The sequence below is a fragment of the Microcebus murinus genome, chromosome 1, assembly GCF_040939455.1.
Source record: "Microcebus murinus isolate Inina chromosome 1, M.murinus_Inina_mat1.0, whole genome shotgun sequence".
Taxonomy (NCBI): Eukaryota; Metazoa; Chordata; class Mammalia; order Primates; family Cheirogaleidae; genus Microcebus; species Microcebus murinus.
In genome coordinates, this window is record NC_134104.1 from 57049809 (window position 1) to 57070738 (window position 20930).

General features: G+C 40.5%; 1 protein-coding gene and 1 long non-coding RNA gene across 2 annotated transcripts in view; one reads left to right on the plus strand and one right to left on the minus strand.

Moving 5' to 3' along the window:
• Window positions 1-6174: 6174 nt before the first annotated feature.
• Window positions 6175-10790, minus strand: LOC105883929 (uncharacterized). The gene is made up of 3 exons (XR_012918877.1): window positions 10619-10790; window positions 7486-7600; window positions 6175-6253 (listed from the first exon to the last, which is right to left on the minus strand). It is a non-coding gene; the product is annotated as an uncharacterized LOC105883929 (long non-coding RNA).
• Window positions 10791-17833: 7043 nt separating this feature from the next.
• Window positions 17834-20930, plus strand: part of GRAMD1C (GRAM domain containing 1C) — a 79075-nt gene continuing 75978 nt past the window's right edge. Inside the window, exon 1 of the mRNA XM_012787545.2 lies at window positions 17834-18200. Coding sequence (XP_012642999.1) covers window positions 18174-18200 — 27 coding nt within the window. The 5' untranslated portion in view covers window positions 17834-18173. The remainder of the gene's footprint in view (window positions 18201-20930) is intronic.

Genomic DNA, 20930 nt, shown 5'->3' on the forward strand with positions numbered 1-20930 from the left:
CATTTTTTTTCTTTTTTTTGTGTGGCAAGATCTGCTAAAAAAAAATGTACCTTATATTTTGACATACTGTTTCAACATGACTTTTTAAATTTTTTCCCCCTTTCTTTATAGATTGTTACTTAAGATTTTGAAATTGAATTGCAGCCCTCACTATAGCCTGTAAAAAGTCCTATAAACATCACACAATGATTTGGAAATACACTACAGAGAATCTCATTTAATTCTGAATATTACTTGAAATTGAGAAAGTAAATGTTTCTAAAAATTCACTTCTGAATTAAAGGAGATCAGTGATACTCATTTCAATTTTTGACAAGTAAACTAAAGCCTTGTTTTTTGATTTATGATTTTGCAAGCCGACTGACTTAAGGTGTAGCAATATGCATTGTAGCAATCCAATATGTTATCAAGGACATATTTTATTTCCTTGAATGTTGTATTTTTAACAATTTCCAAAGGAGTGAAAAAGCAGTGTGGATTAAACAACTCTTTATAATATTGAGTGAGCCAACTTTCTCAAGTGGGTTGTGATAAAATGCTACTGATGTTGTTCTAAGAGGTTAGTTTGAATTCCCCCCCAGAAGTTGACTCTGAGACAAGTATTTGAGTTTAATTAGTTTATTTGGGAGATGACACCAGGAGACACCAGCAAAGAAGTAGAGAATTGAGACAGAATGGAAGGAAGCCAATAAAGGTGTTCATTATCAAGCAAATTAACACTTTGGACCTGGCGTCCTCAAACTGCTGCCCGCAAAGGACATTTATCCGGCCCTCCGGGTGTTTTTGCCGCCACTGCCTGTCCTGCTTGGCAGCCAACTCATCCTGGGCCCACAGTGCGCATGTGTGGAATGTGGGCCGCACTCTCCAACAGCCCTCCAACGGTCTGAGGGACAGTGAACTGGCCCCATGCTTAAAACGTTTGAGGACCCCTGCCTATGGAGCACAGTCCTGCTGGAGAGTTCTGAGAGCAAGTGTAGAACACACATCTCAGTTATCCCAGCTAGGGTGCAGAAAACTAGGGTACTGCCATCAGTCATTGATTGACAGCCAGCTACTGTCAATCTTCCAGACGAGAGTTAATGCCCAGCACATGCATACAGATAGATCAGGCACAGGTGGCCACAGGAAACCCTCTGCCAAAATATTTAGGTGTTGGCAATTGGGAGGCTGGGTTGGTATGTGCTAAAATGGTAGTCGTGGCTGAGGAGATAAAAGTGGGTCACTATTAGCAACAACTTCAGGCTTCTTACAAACCCAGGGGAAAAAAAGTTATTCAATCAGTAACCAAAAAGCCATTCTGCAAATTTAAGGAAACACCACGTGAAAGGATCAGGGACTCTCTTAGGAGAAAAGATGTTTCTTAAACATCTTTTTATAAGTAAACAAACTCCTGCAAGTAAAGCAGCTTCTTAAATTTTGATCATTTATTCCAGCCCTCTCATACAGAAGAGGAGATTGAAGTCCAGAAAGGTTAGCTGTTTGATTTGCTCAGTGTCACACAGCTACTTAGTAGCAAAATTCTGACCTCCTGATTTCCAGTATCTTTGTTTACACTCAATCATACTGTGTATCTTTTCCTAATATGTGTACTTTTCACTCAGAACCCATAAGTTGGGTGGGATGAATGTGAGATAAAGTAACCAGAGGATAAGTAGGGAGAAATTACTGGCTAGTCAAGTTGGGCAGTATGTGTAGTATGATGGTTCACTCATTTAAAGAAGGAAAATGTGATTAAGAAATTGTTAGAGTTTGAGCCAGAGTTTAGGAGGATGAGTTTAGAAATAGATAGGAACCATTGTTATCAAAATTATACAGAGGTCTTTTAAAAAGGGAAGAACAAGAATATAAACAATAATAAATATTTTACAAAGGACTTGTATCCAGAATAAAAAAAAAATTCCTAAAATTAAAAAAAAAACAGATCCTAGTAGATAAATCCATAAAAGAATTAACAGGCATCCCACAAAATGGCCAGTTATATAAAAAAGGTGCTCAGCTTCAAGTCATCAGGGAAATGCAAATTAATACAATATTATACCTTTTCATACCTACCAAACTGGCTAAAATGGAAAGGATAGAGAATGCCAAGCACTGATGAGGATGTGGAATAACCAGAGCTGTCATATATTTTTGTGAGTAGTGTACATTTGTACAACCACTTTGGAGAACTATTCTGATAGAATCTACAAAGTTGAATAAAGAAGTCAAACAAAAAAAATATGTGCTGTATGATTCTATTTATATAAAATTCAGAAACCAAATTTATCTATGGTGTTTGAAGTCCGGATAGCAGTTACACATAGTAGGAAAGGAATGTTAATAACAGGAAGGTAGCCTAAGGGGGGTATCTGGGGTGTTGATGATGTTCTGGTTCTTGATGTGGGTCTTGCTAACGTATGTGTGTTCACTTTGTAAAAATTCATACACATGATTTAAGCACTTTTCTGCATGTATGTCATACTTTAATAATAAGTTTACCAAAAAAAAAAAAAACTAATTATCATTAAGAGACATCTGTTTTAAAGTAGTTTTACACTAAGAAATATATAGTAGTGGGCCAGTCGCGGTGGCTCACACCTATAATCCTAGCACTCTGGGAGGCCGAGGCAGGAGGATTGCTCAAGGTCAGGAGTTGGAAACCAGCTCTGAGCAAGAGCGAGACCCCGTCTCTACTAAAAATAGAAAGAAATTAATTGGCCAACTAAAAATATATTAAAAAAACATTAGCCGGCATGGTGGTGCATGTCTGTAGTCCCAGCTACTCGGGAGGCTGAGGCAGAAGGATTGCTTGAACCCAGGAGTTTGAGGTTGCTGTGAGCTAGGCTGACGCCACGGCACTCTAACCTGGGCAATAGTTAGACACTGTCCCTAAATAAATAAATAAATAGTGGTGGCTTAAAAATACTTACAGGTTTTACCTAATAAAAAAATAATCTTGTTTTTGTTTGATTTTTAAACTTGCACTTTTCTAGAAATGGCAGTAGATTTTAATTTTTCAATTCAGGAGCTTTCAATTCTCTTCACAATTCGTGGCTTGCTTTGTCAGCTGACCAGGATTTGGGGTATATTCTGTTCCTGGAACCAAGTGAAGCTAACCAGACTGTAGTCATAGAAGGCATAAACTGTTGTCTCCTCACAGTGCTCGGGACATAATACAAATCTGTATTCAGGTGTCCATGAATACATATCACAGCCCATAAGCCCAGCAATGGATGACTGTTTAAAGCAGGCTTAATGTTTTAAACAATTACACATCTTCATTAGGCGTTTTGCAAACTTGTCTGAATATAAGAAACATGGGATTGTGTTAATACAGATTCCCAGGCCCTGTCCCAACCCAGAATGAATTGGGATCGCTAGTCTAGGGATAGGGTAGGGGAATCAATTTAACAAACATCCCAGCAATTCTTACCTGGGGGCAAGTTTTGGGGAACAACTATCTTTATACAGTGCTTAGCTATGCAAGGTAACACAGGAGACTTAAATTTAAGTAAATCTTCTCCCAAATGTTAACAAACTTTATCTTAATTTCAGCATTATAAGATTTTGTGGAACCATTTATCCTTTAAGATGTCCCTTGGTACTGGCATTCAGCAGTGCTCTACTGGTTCACGGGTATTCTGACTCACACTCAAAATAATCTGACACTCAGAGTTTTTCCTAAATGATGAAATTGAAGCATTATACCTGTTGATTTTAAACAGGATTCTATTACAACAGTTTCAGGTATTTACTGAATGAATGAACAGTTTCTTTTCTGCCAATTTCTCTCTATGCAGGAGATTTTAAAAAGGAACTAAAATTCTGCAACATTTTTCAATTTTGTCATACACAGGCTTAGTTTGTGAATATAATTATAACAGTATAATTTAATTCCATTTTTTCAAAAACAGCATTTGTCCTGGGATTCAATTTTTTTTAATCAAGATAATTTTTTTAGTGTGATTTTTAACCATCATCTCAATAGCTCCTTTATTGTTATGACTACCCAATAGCTAGCACATTTAGCCTCTACTTGATGACTTAGAATTGCACCAAGAGTTTTGGGACACCTTGTATAAAAGCCCCAAATTGCCTTCATAGCATAAAATCATATTCATGGCCTTTATTTTTAAATTGTAGGCTTTATTTAAAAGTCCTTATAAAGCTCTTTTGATAGTTGCTAAAAAATGATTTATGACAGTACTTCCCTAAGCATGGTATTAATGCAGGTTGGATTCTTTAGGAGCAGACGCTGAGATGGCGATCAGGGTACAAATTGTTAATTAGGAATAATTTAGAAAGGAAGGGGGCAAAAGCATTGTGGGGCAGAGAAGAAGTCAAGTGCAAAGCAGGCCTGACTTATACTTGGCCACTCCTGGGCAGAAGCTCTAAAGTAAATATCTCCAGAGATATTTCAGCCTGAAATGGCCAGGCCCATATACCCTGGCCTCTCCTCGTTCCCAGATACAGGCTGCCTGTGAGGCTGTCACTTCCGATTAGGTGCTTCCCAGCATCTGCAGACCCAGAAGGTGATAGCTGGAGGTTGTCTGCTGACCACATTCCTGGCAGCTGGGCAGCAAGTCTTTCTTCAAAAGGGAATCTGCAAGGCACCATCTGTGTCCATGAGACAGTTTTAGGAGAGAGATAAATAACATGCATTTTAATGTATAGAGGCAAACATTTAGTACTTTAAATCCATGATTTCAAGGATTTGCTTAGTTAGGGAGGAGGCCAAACTATTCAGTATTTTTTTAAGTGAGTCACTTAAAAAAATATTAAGTACATAAAATCACAGGAAGTAAGAGCATATGGCAAAAATCATGCAGGTAGTTTTCAAATGACAGAAATTTTAGCAACCCTACTTGTGAGTTAAAAGCCAGACTGACTGTCATAGCATCAGTTAAAATGTAAGTGCTTACTGAATACTTTTAGAAGGATTCCAGGTAAATGTTGGCCTGATTGTATATAAAACTAATTATCAAATGCAAAACTCCTCAGAAAGTGACTACTTCAAAATTAATGGAACATATTTCCTGATTTTTAATTATGTGACTCTTAACTACTCAAAAAAGTTAAAATTAAAAATTAAATAAATGGGCAAGACACCACTTCCAAATACATTTCTTTCTTATAGCAGCATCTATTGGTATTACTTTTGTTAAAGTGCTGCCAATTAAGTTTTGAGGGTTCACTCATACTGTCCTCTTTCGTGATGCTCAGGAGAATGTTTAACCATGATTAGATAATCAAATCCCTGTTATTTATAGAGTTGCTTAAATAACAAATAGCACAATTACAAATGTACCTCTCTGCAGCTTTGTCTCTTTGAAGTGTCTTCCCAAACAGAATTTTGCATGTGCTGTATCACCTGTATTTTAAGTCATGCTACCCCAAATTCAGTGGCCAATTTGTTGGAGCTCTCCAGACATTAAATTATAATATTTTATCCATTTAAAAATTGGGTTGTCTTGCTTTTTATTGTTGATTTGTAGTTTTAGATTATGTATACAAGTCCTATTATGGCTGTATGTGTTTTAAAAAATCATGTGTGTTTGCATGGGTGTATGTGTGTGTGCTCATTAAGATTGATCATCTGTTTATATGTTGCCAAATTCATCCATTTTAACATCCTCATGTTTCATCTAATGGTTTTAGCAATCATTGATCATTTCCTTGACCAGGGCAGCCCAGCAGAACTTTCTGCAGTGATGGAAATGTTTTAAGTCTATGCTGTTGATATGGTAGCCACTCCTCAGTTGAGCACTGGAAATGTGGTAGTGTGACTGAGGAGCTAAATTTTAATTTTACTTAATTTTAATAAGCTTTAAATAGCAACATGTGGATAGTGGTTACTGTATTGGAGAGCACAAGTCTAGATCCATCACTGTATATTTATTATATCTAATTTTATCATTCCTTGTATTTTTTTTTCTTTTTTTTGACTTTAATATTATTCAGCCTTAATTTCCTTCTATATTTATTAGCTGGAATTCTATAAAAAAGGAATTCTAGAATGACATTAATCTAAATGTACAGCTTGAAGTTTCTTTGGATCACCTATTCATTTCTTTGAATATGGTCTGCAAATCAGCATAAGGGCTGGTTTACACTTACAAATGTTCAGGTATGTGCTTCCCAACTCATGTTCTGATCCCTTTGGAGTGAGGTCATGGGATGGGCTTTCTTTGAGTTCGCTCCCAGCTTTATGGATTGGTGGTTTCCCATTAGACTCTCCACATTGAGGGTTTGTCTTCTCTCCATCTCGCCAGGCCTTGAAAAGTAAACCGCAGGGTTTGGTCAGATTCAGGGCAAAAGCAGCTTCATTACTTCAATCATGTTTCTGGGTCCCTTAGTTATTGGCCTGATAATTCTGTCTTGTCAGTTTTTTGATCCTTTACAGAAGCTTTTTAAAAAAATGTTTTATAGAGCATTTTTAGTAGGAAGTTTGGTCCAAATGTGTGGCCCAACCTATTACCAGATCTAGAAATGAACTCCATCATCTATTCTTTAATCCTCACAGTAAACTAAGAAGACGTTACTGTTTTTATTCCCCTTTTCCCCAAATGCAGCAGATGAGGCACACAGAAGTAACTTGCACATATCAAACAGCTAGTGAGCACTAGAGTCAGGTTTCAAATTCACTATTTTACTTAAAACATTTCCTCTTAAACATATAACTATATGCTTTACTTAAACTGAAGACTTCAGTAACTTTTATGAAAGGTAATTTAACCTTTTCATTTTGCTTTTTAAAAGTATTAAATATCAATGAACCCAGATGCTAAATAAAAAGGTATTTAAAGATTAGAATCCAGTTTTATTTTTAATATATTAATGGCTATTAGCAAAAATGTTCTTGAGTCAAAATGGGCAACTAATGTAAATAGTGAGGTCTTACAAATATTTTCTGTATTATATCCATATTGTGTTATACCATATCCCATTTACTAGGCCAGTTCACCTGTTCTCTAATGGAGAGATGGCTGCTAAGGACTCGTAGCAGTGCGTTTGTACTGAAACTTGCCTGCAACCAACAGTGCTGCCATAGCTGGCAATGCCTGGAAGCTCAAGCCCTCTCTTCCCCCAGCCACCACCCGAATGGACCCACGCCAATATGAGGGTATCAAAGACCAATCCTCCTTCCTCAAGGTGACACAAGTCTGTGATGACATTCACACTCCAGAGCTCCCCATGGGCACACATATTGGTGTCTTCCACTCTCCCTTTCCTGCTTCCCTCGCTCCCTCACTAGTGTCACTGAGCAGCACCCGCTCCATAAGCTGCTTTCACAGGAATCTCTTTCTCAGGCTTCTAGGGAACTGAACTGAAGACATTTCCTTTCCTCTTCCACGGAAACTCTCACTGAGAAAAAATAACTACTATGATTTTCCCAGTCATGTTGAATATGGTCAGAGGAGCATCTTGTTCTGAGAAGTTCTCACTAAGAGTCTCAAGCGATATATCTTAAATATATTAGTAGTGTTTCTTCATTAAGACACCTACCCATTTTGATCACTTTTGCCTCTTGTTATAGAAAGGATCTTCAATGTGCAGCCTTCGCTTTGAGAAAATAGAGAATTCAAGTCTACATTTCTTTCTCCAATATCTTTGTTCTGTTCTACGATCCAAATACATACAATCCAAAACATAGATGCTGTTTTCCAGGGGTTGTACACATTTTTAAATGCACATTTTTAAATGATCCAAGGTAAGATACCCACTGATATTTGTATTCTCTTCTAATACATTTCTAACAAACATAGCTACTAAAAAATATTACACATTTTATAGTTTACATATTTTCAGCCTGAGTTTCAAATCACAATGAACACAATTTGTATTCTAATTTTTAGTGTGCAGAATTAACACTTACCCATGAATTGTAACTGCTAAATTGCTAATGATCTCACTAGAGATTTTTATTAAATAATACTCCTGTGGCCTATTAGATTAAATGAATAGATAACATAGTTTCTAAAAATGTCTAATTTCCAGAAAGAGCATTATATATAAAGGAAAACATTGTCTCAACATGTTTGGTGATCTCTGAATTTAATTATACTATCAGTAGTCTATTGGAAAACATTTGCTTATATATTTGTAAAAGTAAAGCATTTCTACTTAAAATAGCAATGCTAAAATTGAGAGGTGGATGGATATCATTGAGGCAAAGGCATAGGAGAGGGATGAGAGAGATGGTAGGTCAAATTCAGTATGTTATATTTATTTAACACCATAGGTTATAGTGCTACATTAGATAATATAAGGCATCTCATTTCAGAAATTGGGTCAAGGTGGATTTAAATAATTTATAGTTTAATGAAATGTGAATCTAGAAACTCAATACCCTCAGCAAATGACCTAGGAACTTTATCAACTTGCACTTTTTTCTTTTTACCCCAATACTAACTTCTGTTTCACACACATCCTTATTTTACCAGTCTTGTTCTATCCAGTGCATTTCATTTTACTGACCCAGAAAATCTTATCCCTTTCTCTAACTTATATTTTTTTAAATTTAATTTTATTTTTTGAGACAGAGTTTCACTTTGTTGCTCAGGGTAGAGTGAGTGCCGTGGCGTCAGCCTAGCTCACAGCAACCTCAATCTCCTGGGCTCAAGCAATCCTTCTGCCTCAGCCTCCCAAGTAGCTGGGACTACAGGCATGTGCCACCATGCCCGGCTAATTTTTTCTATATTTTAGTTGGCCAATTAATTTCTTTCTATTTATAGTAGAGATGGGGTCTCGCTCTTGCTCAGGCTAGTTTCAAACTCCTGACCTTGAGCAATCCACCAGCCTTGGTCTCCCAGAGTGCTAGGATTACAGGCATGAGCCACCGTGCCCAGCCCCGTGTCTTGTTTTAGTTTATAGATATATTGTCCATGTATGTATCCCTAAACAATAGATTCCTTAGTTAAAGAAAAAAGAGAATAAGAAAACTGAGTATCAAGGACCAATCTTGCTGAGCAAGCAAAAGGGCGGTGCTGCCACTATCACACAAAAGCTTTTAGGAGAAAGTAAACAGATTAGAGTCAATGGGTCATGATCTGGTTTCACGTTCCTTGAGAGTTTTTCTTTTAGGGAAGTCAGTGGGCAAGAGCCTCAGGGATTCCCACAAAGCGTGGGACTCACACTAGTTTGAGACCTGGACTAGATACTGGACATCTGGCAAAAATAGGAGCAGAGAGAGTGGACTGCTCTGTGTTTTCTGCTTCTAACTCCATCATAGCTACCTCCAGGTCTCAGGACTAAGTCAACGCGGAAATCTGTGGGGTGAAGCAGCAGAACACAGAGGGAAAATAGGAACTTCATGAGCTAAGTACGGAAAAGAATCTGAGCGTGGGTCGTGGGGGGATTCTGTCCTCAGCTCAAAAGAAGACAAAGGACAACAGGGATCTTGAAGATGACAGCACTCAGTTTGTGCCTTCAGGTGCCTGCTCCATCTGAACTCTGGTTGCCTTCTATACCTCGTCCTCAGCTGCCGTTCTGGGATCTACCTTCAGCATCCTCTTGGGGATTGCCTTCGTGTGTGTGTGTGTGTGTGTGTGTGTGTGTGTGTGTCTCCCTCCCAGTTCTATTTCCTGGTTTTCATACCCCACAGTTTGTCTTTATTGGTTCCTCAATGAGCGGTTTCTGCAGCACAAGGCATTGTACCTGTGAAAATTATACAGTTGCCTTGCAGCTTAGAGGGGAGGAGGGGGCCTTCTGACCCCAAACCTCTTAATTTAGCTGCTATTCTACTTCCCTCCCCTCACTGCCTCATTTATCACCAGTTCCAGAAGTATTTTGGCGTTATCAGTTCCCATGCTTTTTTTTTTTTTTGAGACAGAGTCTCGCTTTGTTGCCTAGGCTAGAGTGAGTGCCGTGGCGTCAGACTAGCTCACAGCAACCTCAAACTCCTGGACTCAAGCAATCCTCCTGCCTCAGCCTCCCGAGTAGCTGGGACTACAGGCATGCACCACCATGCCCGGCTAATTTTTTTTATATATATTAGTTGGCCAATTAATTTCTTTTCTATTTATAGTAGAGACAGGATCTCGCTCTTGCTCAGGCTGGTTTCGAACTCCTGACCTCGAGCAGTCTGCCTGCCTTGGCCTCCCAGAGAGCTAGGATTACAGGCGTGAGCTACCGTGCCGGGCCAATTCCCACGCTTTTTGAGGTCTCTGTGGCATAAATCAGGTTGGTCCTCAGTTTTCCCCAAGGTCAGTTTGGGTCTTGTTGTTATCAGTTTTATAAATCAGTTGCCTCTTGTTCTACTGCTTTCCAACTCATAAAAGTTTCTTTTTTGTAAAAGTTCAAAACCTCTTGCCTCCTCTTTGCTCTCCCTGTCTATCCACACTCCTCTTCTTGTAGTTTGAATAGATTTCAGGAAGGGACAAAATTGAATGCACATGTGCAGATATATTAATTCACTATTTATGGGTTAGCAGGACTGAAAAGAAGTGATAAAAACTAATAGTGACATTTTCTAAGGATCTGTACTAAAACCAGTCATACTGAACATTAAAAAAAGTTTGAAAGAGTGAAGTTTATAAAGTCCTTAAAACTTTTTCTAATAATTAAATGCAAGTTAGAGAGCTATACTTCAGGAAAATTCTACTTAGTGAAGGGGCAAAAAGTGACACATTGTCCCTACCTGGCCTCTGGGCTCCTTGGGACGAAATAAAGGGGCAGCCCTGGGGACAGCACGTGGTCCTGCTGGTTTATTTCCTCAACACGACTGGCGTCACCACCTGTCCCCAACTCCCAGACTCCTTCCTTGGTGTGCTGTGGAGTTCAAGATCAGATAACAAAAGGCCCCACAGCCCAAGTTCTCTGTGTTTTTTTCTGAAAATTCTCTAAAGTCTCTCTTCACTTTGCTGTATAACTGAAACCTGGCTTTCCCCTGAGGACACTGCTTTCCCTGCAGCCCTCTCAAGTGGGGGCTGTATTCTCTCCCACGCCGTCACATCACTTGGGCTAGCTTTACTCTCAGAAGCCCCCTTTGGTCCTGGGTTTCTGGTATTCATTCCCTGTGCAGTCACCTCCCTCCGTGGATCAGAGCTGTCTGACCCCAGTAGAAGGCAGTGTGAGCGACAGTGTGTGACTGCCGAGGTTAGGTCATAAAAGGCATTGTAGCTTTCACCTTGGTGTCCTGAATCACATGTTCTGAGGAAAGCCACTGCCACGCCATAAGGACTCAAGCAGCCCTGTGGGGAAGTCCATGTGGAGAGGAACTGAGCCCCCAGACCAACAGCCAGCAGCACCAGGTTGCCAGCCCCGTAAGTAAGACACCTTGAAAGTGGACCCTCCAGCCTCAGTCAGGCCTTGTGGTGACTGGAGCCCTACATGACTACTGAGGGCCACCTCATGAGAGACTGCGAACGAGGACTGCCCATTCAGGCTGCTCCAAATTCCTGGCCCACAGAATCTGTGAAAAATAACGAATGATTATTGTTGTTCTGGGTGATTTGTCATGCAGGTACAGTAACTGGAGCACCAATGGGTCCAGAGAAAAAGTGATTGCCTTCCTTTCTTCTCACGGTTACTTCCAGACTCTTCCTTACTCTTCCCTAACACCCTAGCTTTGAATTTCATGTCAGAAAATTATGCCACCAACTTCCTTTCTTTATTACAGTCATCTGTCAACTCATAATTCATGTTCTTCTTTTTTAATATTAAAGATTTTTACTCCTTGCTCAAGGTCACTTTCTGCTTTTTTTATTTTTTATTTTTTGAGACAGAGTCTCGCTTTGTTACCCATGCTAGAGTGAGTGCCGTGGCATCAGCCTCGTTCACAGCAACCTCAAACTCCTGGGCTCAAGCAATCCTTCTGCCTCAGCTTCCCAAGTAGCTGGGACCACAGGCATGTGCCACCATGCCCGGCTAATTATATATATATATATATATATATATATATATATATATATATATATTAGTTGGCCAATTAATTTCTTTCTATTTATAGTAGAGATGGGGGTCTCGCTCTTGCTCAGGCTGGTTTCGAACTCCTGACCTCGAGCAATCCGCCTGCCTTGGCCTCCCAGAGTGCTAGGATTACAGGCGTGAGCCACCACGCCTGGCCCACTTTCTTTTACACTACCCTTTTTATCCCCCCTTAGGCCATCTTACCCTCACACACACTACTCTTTTTATACTTGGTGATTTCAATAGCCACCAAGATTATACTTTCAGTCGCTGGCTTCTTAGTTCCCTGACCTCTCCCCCAACAATCTTAACCACCACTCTAGTCAGCCACTCACTCTCAGGCTCACATCAGAGAACTTATCATCATAACTGCAACTTGTCCATAATCTCACTTTGAAGCACTATTTCTGTCTTTCTAACTCATCACCTCTGTTTATTACCTGCAATACTTCAACCCCAACTAGATTTACAAACTTTTAATCCTAACACTTTTCATTGTTCTTCATACTCTTATAACCTTATTTTGCTTCTTACCTGGCTTGGATTTCAGGTACAATGATTATTGCTGCATACCTGAATACATATTCATCTCCCTTGCTTCTCTTTGCTGTAGCTTACTCACCTGGTAACAATCAACCATAAATAAATAAAACTCTGTCCATTCTGTGCTTGCACTTGTGCAACAGCAAAAACATAATTTTTTTCTGTAACATTTGAGAGTGAGTTACTCCTAAATACATCAATGTATACAGTCATGTGTCACTTAATGTGTAATCAGACAATTTTGTTATTTTGTTTTTGAAACAGAATCTCGCTCTGTTTCCCAGGCTAGAGTGCTGTGGTGTCAGCCTAGCTAACAGCAGCCTCAAACTCCTGGGCTCAAACGATCCTACTGCCTCGGCCTCCTGAGTAGCTGGGACTACAGACATGCGCCACCATGCCCAGCTAATTTTTTCTGTATATTTTTAGTTGGTCAGCTAATTTTTTTCTATTTTTAGTAGAGATGGGGTCTCGCTCTTACTCAGGCTCGTCTTGAATTCCTGAGCTCAAATGATCCTCCTGCTTCGGCCTCCCAGAGTGCTAGGATTAAAGGCGTGTGCCACAGCGCCCGGCCGGCAATTTCATTCTTGTGCCAACATCATAGAGTATACTTACAGGAACTTAGACAGTATAACCCACTACACACCTAGGCTATATGGTATCACCTATGGCTCCTATGCTATAAATCTGTGTAGCATGTTACTGTGCTGAATGAATACTGTGGAGAATTATAACATAATGAGAAGTATTTGTGTATCTAAACATAGAAAAGGTACAGTAAAAATATAGTATTATGATTTCATGGGGCCACATTCATATATGTCATTCATCATTGACCAGAATGTCATTATGTGGTATATGACTATATTTTCTAAAACAAGAACATTCTTAGACCTAACCATAATATGATTATCAAAACCAGGAAATTAACATTGAATAAATACAATAATCAAGCTATACTTTATCCAAAGTTTTCCAGTTGTCTCAATGATCTCTTTTTGAGCCAAAAAAAAAAATTTTTTTTCTGATTCAGGATCCAATCCAAGATCACACATTGCATTTAGTTGCCATATGTCCTTAGTCTTCTTTTTTTTTTTTTTTTTTTTTTTTTGAGACAGAGTCTCGCTTTGTTGTCCAGGCTAGAGTGAGTGCCGTGGCGTCAGGCTAGCTCACAGCAACCTCAAACTCCTGGGCTTGAGCGATCCTTCTGCCTCAGCCTCCCGAGTAGCTGGGACTACAGGCATGCGCCACCATGCCCGGCTAATTTTTTATATACATATCAGTTGGCCAATTAATTTCTTTCTATTTATAGTAGAGACGGGGTCTCGCTCTTGCTCAGGCTGGTTTTGAACTCCTGACCTTGAGCAATCCGCCCGCCTCGGCCTCCCAGAGAGCTAGGATTACAGGCGTGAGCCACCACGCCCGGCCTTAGTCTTCTTTAATATGAAGCAATACTGCAGTCTTTCTTTGTCTTTAATAAACTTGACACTATTGAAGAGTTCGATTCAATTATTTTCTATAATGTCTCTCAGTTTGAATTTGATGTTTCCTCAATTTGATGATTGGATTCAGAGTATGCATTTTTGGCACGATATGTAGTTTTGCACCTGCTTTTATTATTTGACAATATTTCTTATAGATCTTTTTATATTAGTACATAAAGAGTTTCCTCATTCTTCTTTTGGCCATTATTTATTCAAATATTCTTTCTGTTCCTGTCTCTCCTCTCCTTCTAGAGCTCGCATTATGTGGAATACTGTCCCACAGATTTCTTAGGTTCTGTTCATTTTTCACTATTTTTTTCTTTCTGCTCTTTAGACTGTATAATCTCATTGGCTCATCTTCAAGTTTAATGATTCTTTCTTTTGCCTGCTCAAATCTATTTGAATTCCTCTAGTGAATTATTCATTTCAATTATTGTACTTTTAACTCCAGAATTTCTGTATTTTTAAAAATAATTTCTGTCTTTTTATTGATATTCCCTATTTGGTGAGACATTATTCTCATGGTTTCTATTTTGTACATGAATACTTTTAGCTCTGTGAGCATATATAAAGTAGACAATTTAAAGTTTTGTCTGTCCAATGTCCAGGCTTCATTAAAGACTGTTTCTATTATTTTTTCCCTATATATGGACCAAACTTTCTTGTTTATTTACATACCTTGTGATTTTTTGTTGAAAACTGGACATTTTGAATGCCATAATGTGGCAACTCTGGAAATCAGATTGTCCCCATCCCTAGGGTTTGTCATTGGTACTTGTTCTAGTACTTACTGGTTGTTTGGTTAGTGATTTTTTTATGAACTATTTTTTTAATTACGGTGAAATATACACAAAAATTTACCATTTTACCCATTTTAAATGTACAGTTCAGTTGCATTTAGTATATTTATATTGCTGTCCAACAGTCACATCTCCAGAACTGAAATTCTGAACCCGCTAAACAATCACACCCCATTCTGTCCTTCCTGTTGCCCCTTGAAATCAACATTCTATTTTCATTCTCTATGAATTTGACTACTCTAGATACCTAATACAAGTTGAACTAATTTTGCAAAGTTTGTATTCTTTGTCATGTGTGGCCACAGAAGTTTCTGTACTATTAGGTTAGAAAAAAAGAAGGAAGGCTGGGCCGCAGTGTCTCGCGCCTGTAATCCTAGCACTTTGGGAGGCCGAGGCAGGAGGATTGCTTGAGCTCAGGAGTTTGAGACCAGCCTGAGCAAGAGTGAGACCATGTCTCTACAAAAAATAGAAAAATTAGCCAGGCATGGTGGTATGCACCTGTAGTCCCAGCTACTCGGGAGGCTGAGGCAGGAGGATTGCTTGAGCCCAGGAGTTTGAGGTTGCTGTGAGCTAGGCTGACGTCACAGCACTCTAGCCCAGGGAACAGAGTGAGACTCTGTCTCAAAAAAAAAAAAAGGGAAATAAAAAATAAAAATAAAGAGTGATCTTCCAGTCTTTGCAGATGGTCTCTGTGTGTTGGGCATGCCTTTAAAACTCAGCCAGGCAGTTTGTAACAACTCTGCCTTAGACTTCCTTCCTGCATGAACTGTGCAGAAAATCAGCCAGAGGTGAGAGTTTTGGGCATTCTTATGTCTTTTCTCAACATGCTCCAAGGCCTGGGCATGAATGTGGCCTTCTGGATTCCCAGGAATTTGTGGGAGGTTTTCAAAGCCCTTATTTTCCAAAGAATCATATTCTCTAGGTTTTTCTTCTAAGCTTTTCGGACTGTCTGTTATTTGCCTTAACTCTTATCCCTTGTTCCAAGTGGCAGTGGCTAATCCATTTGCCTTCAGATGTTTTCAACAAAATGTCTCTCCCTTACCTCAAGGTAGTCGTCCCAGCCCTGAAAAGTTCTGAGTTAGGTGAAATAAAGGCAAGTACGTCCTTGAGCCTTCAGTCACCTAACAGGTCAAAGCAAACAGCCACGGATTCTTTGAGAATAAGTCCCTACTGCTCCTTCAGATACTGGGAACCAGTATTAGGAATGTGGGCTATTGTGGGGTGGGGGATGGTACCAGGGTAAGTTAGAATAAAATGTCACAAAGCTCTCTTACTGAGACACAGCTGTTTTTTCTTAACTGTTCCTTATTGTTGTAGGGTTTTGGTTGGCTTCTAAAGTTCCAAATAAATTGGTTCTGACAGTTCTTGACAGCTTATGTGTTGCTTTTGTGGAAATACAGACTTTTGGAGTTCTTTTCTCTGCCATTTTTGTTGATGTAATTCCTTCTTATTCTTTATTAAACTGCATAGAATTCCAAATTATGATGGATGGAGGTACATAATTTACTTAACCAGTCCCCCATTGATGATGATTTGTTTCCAACTTTTACTAATACAAACTATTCTTCAATGAATAACTTTGCACATTATTTTGCATGTGTGCAATTAAATCTATAGGAAAAATCCCAGAAGTTGGTATTGCTGCAAGAATATATGCATTTTAAATTTTTATAGGCTGGGCGCGGTGGCTCACGCCTGTAATCCTAGCTCTCTGGGAGGCCGAGGCAGGCGGACTGCTCGAGGTCAGGAGTTCGAAACCAGCCTGAGCAAGAGCGAGATCCTGTCTCTACTATAAATAGAAAGAAATTAATTGGCCAACTAATATATAGAGAAAAAATTAGCCGGGCATGGTGGTGCATGCCTGTAGTCCCAGCTACGCAGGAGGCTGAGGCAGAAGAATTGCTTGAGTCCAGGAGTTTGAGGTTGCTGTGAGCTAGTCTGACGCCACGGCACTCACTCTAGCCTGGGCAACACAGTGAGACTCTGTCTCAAAAAAAAAAAAAATTTATAGCTATTGCCAAATTTTCTGTATCATTTTATACTCCCATCATGAGAATTCCTGTATCCTCACAGTCTTGTCAACAGAATGCATTATTAAACTTCTGTACTTTTGTCAACCAAATAGGGGAAAAATAGTATGTTAGTGTGGTTTGTTTTTTTTTTTGACAGAGTCTCACTGTGTTGCCCAGGCTAGAGTGCCATCTATGAACAAATCATAGAATTGCCACAGCTTGGCAATATTTGGGAATATTAATAAATCTCATCTAGAAGGTAAGAGGAATAAAATGACACTAAAGCTGTGATTGGGAAAGAAGCAGCAGTCATCTTAGCCAACCAACATCAGGAGATATTTAGTCATTTTTGTAGTTGCAATCATCACCACGTTTTTGTCTGCGTTTAGACATGATTACACAATGGCCTTAGTTTTGTTTTGCTTTAACATGATCACAGAATGGCCATTTATAATACTGGTGTTCTGTGAATTTTTTAATGGGGAACACAGTCTATGCAAAGTTTCACAGGATGAGGGTAAAAACTTGTCTTTTATTGATTATCTTATTAGGTAATTTGTTCTTTAATATGCAATATAAATTTTAAGAATATAACCAATATCTCACTTTTTGTGGAACTGGATTCTTTCCCCTCTCCTCAACTTTATGTGAAGATTTTCAAACATACAGAAACAGTAGAAGAATCACTGAATAGTGTTATATTCTCCATTTTGATGCAATAATTGCCAATATGTTGCTCTCTCTCTGTATTTATTTATCGTTGTTGAGACATTTGAAAACAAGTTGCAGACATTATGATACTTGATCTTTGCTATACCCCAAATACTTCAGTATGAGTTTTCTACTAACAAAGACACTTTCCAATACAACCACAAATTAATTATTCGTAAATGAATATCCATAAATTTATCCATAAATCATTAATTATTCCATAACACACACTGTAATAAACACTTTACATTGAATCCTTCCCAGCTGTTCTAGAATGTCTTTTTTACAGTTTTTTTTTTTTTTTTGAGAATCAAAGAAGCATCCGCAATACTCAGCGGTCTTTTATCAACTTCAATCCCTTATTTGAAGGAATAAGACTTTCCCACGCAATTCACTTTTTCGCCCACTGAGGCAGGTGTGCCATTTCACGGCAGGCACGGGATTTTGAGGTTGGGAAGTAGGTGAGGCTCTTTCGGACCTCTAGCAAAGAGTAGCCTCCTCCGGGCTAAGAAATTAACAGCCATCCTTCCGAGTTCGCCAGAGGCAGGGATCCTCAGCTGCCGCCAGAGGGCGCAAGGCGCGCGGCGGGACCCTAGGTGGTACTCGAAGGGCCGGAGGACCAGGCGGCGGGGCCGGCAGCCGGGAGCGCGCGCGCCGGGCCGCCCCCTGCCCGCGGTGGGGGGCGCGGGGGCTCGGGGGCGCGCGTGCGCCGTAGCGCGGCGGCGGAGGGAGCCGCGATGGAGGGCGCTCCGTCGGGCCGCCAGGTAAGCGGGCCTCGGCGGGCACGTTCCCAAGCGGTGGCTCTACACGGCAGTTTTCCTCACGATGGTTGCTTGAACTTTCTCAGATTACGACAGTCCATTCCTTCTTTTCCTTTTCTCGGCGCTCTTCGGAGTCATTGGGAAAGCTGTTACCGAGGAAACGGTTTCCTGCGCTTCCTGCGAGCCTCCCCGGACGTCGGGGCGGCGGCGGGGACGTCTGCTCCCGGCGGGCGGGCGGCGCCCCGGTCGCGTCCGAAAGTCCCCGAGCGGACGTCTCGGCCTCGGGCCCCAAGGAGTCGGGCTCCGCTGTCGCGATGCTGACGCGGTGTCACGTTTTTCCAGTCTCACCCGCTTCCTTCAGGATCGGCCCTTGACGAAAGAAAGGGCCCAGATGATTTGAAGCACTGTGCCACCAACCAAGTTTTTTGGTTTCAGCTACTTTTGTTGTTTGTTTACTACCTTATTTGACAAAACGGAAAAACTTTCTTATTAAACTTCAGAGGGAAGCCTACTTTTGTCGCAGGGGTACTTGCATTTCTGAACACTATCCTCATTACTTTTACATTGGTTGTGCGTATGTATATATTTTATTTTTAGAGAATTGCATTCAGTGTTATCCCTTTTGGAGAGCATTTTATAGTTTACCGATCAGTAGAGGCACAATTAGTTGTTGAGTGAACAAGCAAATATCATTTCAATTGATTCTTAAAACATTACTATGAAATAGGCAAGGTAGATGTTCATGAACTCAATCATTCATTCAACTATGTCCCTGGCATTGAGTGTTCTAGAAAAGATGGTAACACAAACATGATCCCTGCTCTCAGTAAGCTTATTGTCTAGACTAGAGAGAATTATTTCCCCTACTGTAGAGTCAAGGATTTAGAGAGATTGAGTGACTTTGCTGAGCACCACTGAGTTGATAAGAGAGATAGGACTCTGTTGTAGCCACCCTGGAAAGCCAGAAAGGACCCCCACCCCGAATTTGATTCAGATGTAGAAACCAATGATGCCATATATACACCATGAGGATATGAAAAAGCCTCATACTTGAGAATTCTGGGAAAAGCAGGGCAGTCCTCTAAAGCAGCACAGAAATGGCTTAACAGAGCAAGGAAAGGAGACTGGCTGCTGACTTTTATTGGGGTTAGGGAGTGGGATGGGGTGAGGGTTGCTGTGTGTGGAAAAGGGCTTGCTTGGTTTGAATCTCCCACCCACGACAATGCAAAGAGCACTCAGGCTCAGAGATAAAATGAGTGCTTTGGTCACTATCAGTAATGTTAGGAACTCTGAAGGGGAGAGGAAGTGTCATGGTTAGGACTTGTATTGTGGCTTTATTATGTGTAGAGACATATGTGACCTTGATTTATATTTTGGGTATCTGTGAACCAAGAAAGTCCCAGAGTTCTTTACCCTAAAGGGGCCAACTTTCAAGCAGTGGCCCAAGAGTCTGTAAAAATGTGCAAATGGAGCCAAGTGTTGACCAGAGAATGCAGTGTTAAGATGACTTCCTGAAGTTCAGCCAGTTGTGCTTACCTTTGGGTCCTGTGCTTCAAGGACATCCTGGTTAAGGGATGAAAAGCAGCAGGTTTACAGTGAGCTCCATCACACGTAATGGTGGTGATGCTTTCCGTAAAGTATCCAAACTCCCATTGCTGTTCACTCAGTTGACCCAAGTTACTCCCGAGGCAGAGGAGGATCCAGGAGAGCAGTGACCTCTTCTGGTACCATGGCATCTGCCTAGGCAATGAGGACAGAGGAGGCCATGCCGCCCTGCAGGTGGGAGATGTTGGAAGGCCCAGATTTGACCCTATCTTCTAGTAAGGAGTTCTTGGCTGTGCTGAGCTTGCAGGATACTGTTTCCATGACCCAAGGCATGATGGGCAAGTGGTTATGGGGGGGTCATGGGCTCAAGGCTTGTGAGAGCCTCTATTTCCAGAAGAGCCCAGCCTGCCAGCATTTGCTATAATGGCATATAGTGTGTGGGGCTAAGGAGATAGTTTCTTGCGCCAGAAGCCTGTGGACAATTTATGGACATTATGGGTGGTCCAGAGACCATGAGTCATGAGAAGGAGTTGCTAAAGCCTTTACAGTGAAGGATTCTGTGTGTGTGTCTGTGTTTTTTAGGGGTGGCATGGGGGGATAGTACCAATGGGAGTGTCTGTTTTACAATTAGGACAAATCTAGAACCTTTTCTTAGAGGAGGCTGCATTCATGGTGGACTGATTTGAAAGTAACTGCATAAATGGGCTTACGTAAAATTTGTAAATGAGGATTATATTTCCTCCAGAACCCAAAAAGATTTAAAAGATATTGGACTTAATGTTGTGGGTGCTAAGAGGGTCAGTAGCTGTTTCTTGACAGTGTCAGGGATGGAGTGGCCCTTGTTTTACCAAATAATTTTCAGAAATATAACCAAACTGGGAGGCCTTATACAATGTGTGGGGTCAATGGCCCAAGCTCTTTTTGCGAGCTCTTTTGTGAGTGAGTCAAAAGACTGCTCTCAGAGGAGAATGTCATCAATGTAATGTTACCCCTGTACTCCTGGGGAAAAGTGGATGCAGTTAAGATCTTGCCTGTAAAGGCTGCATATGACAGCAAGGCTGTTGAGGTACTCTGTGGATAAAGGTATACTGTGTTTCTCTGGAGGTGAAGGCAGTAAGTTCAATAGTACTGGGTACAGGGGCCTTCCCGGGTCAGGTGGCAGCATCAAGGATGCAATAATCAACCATG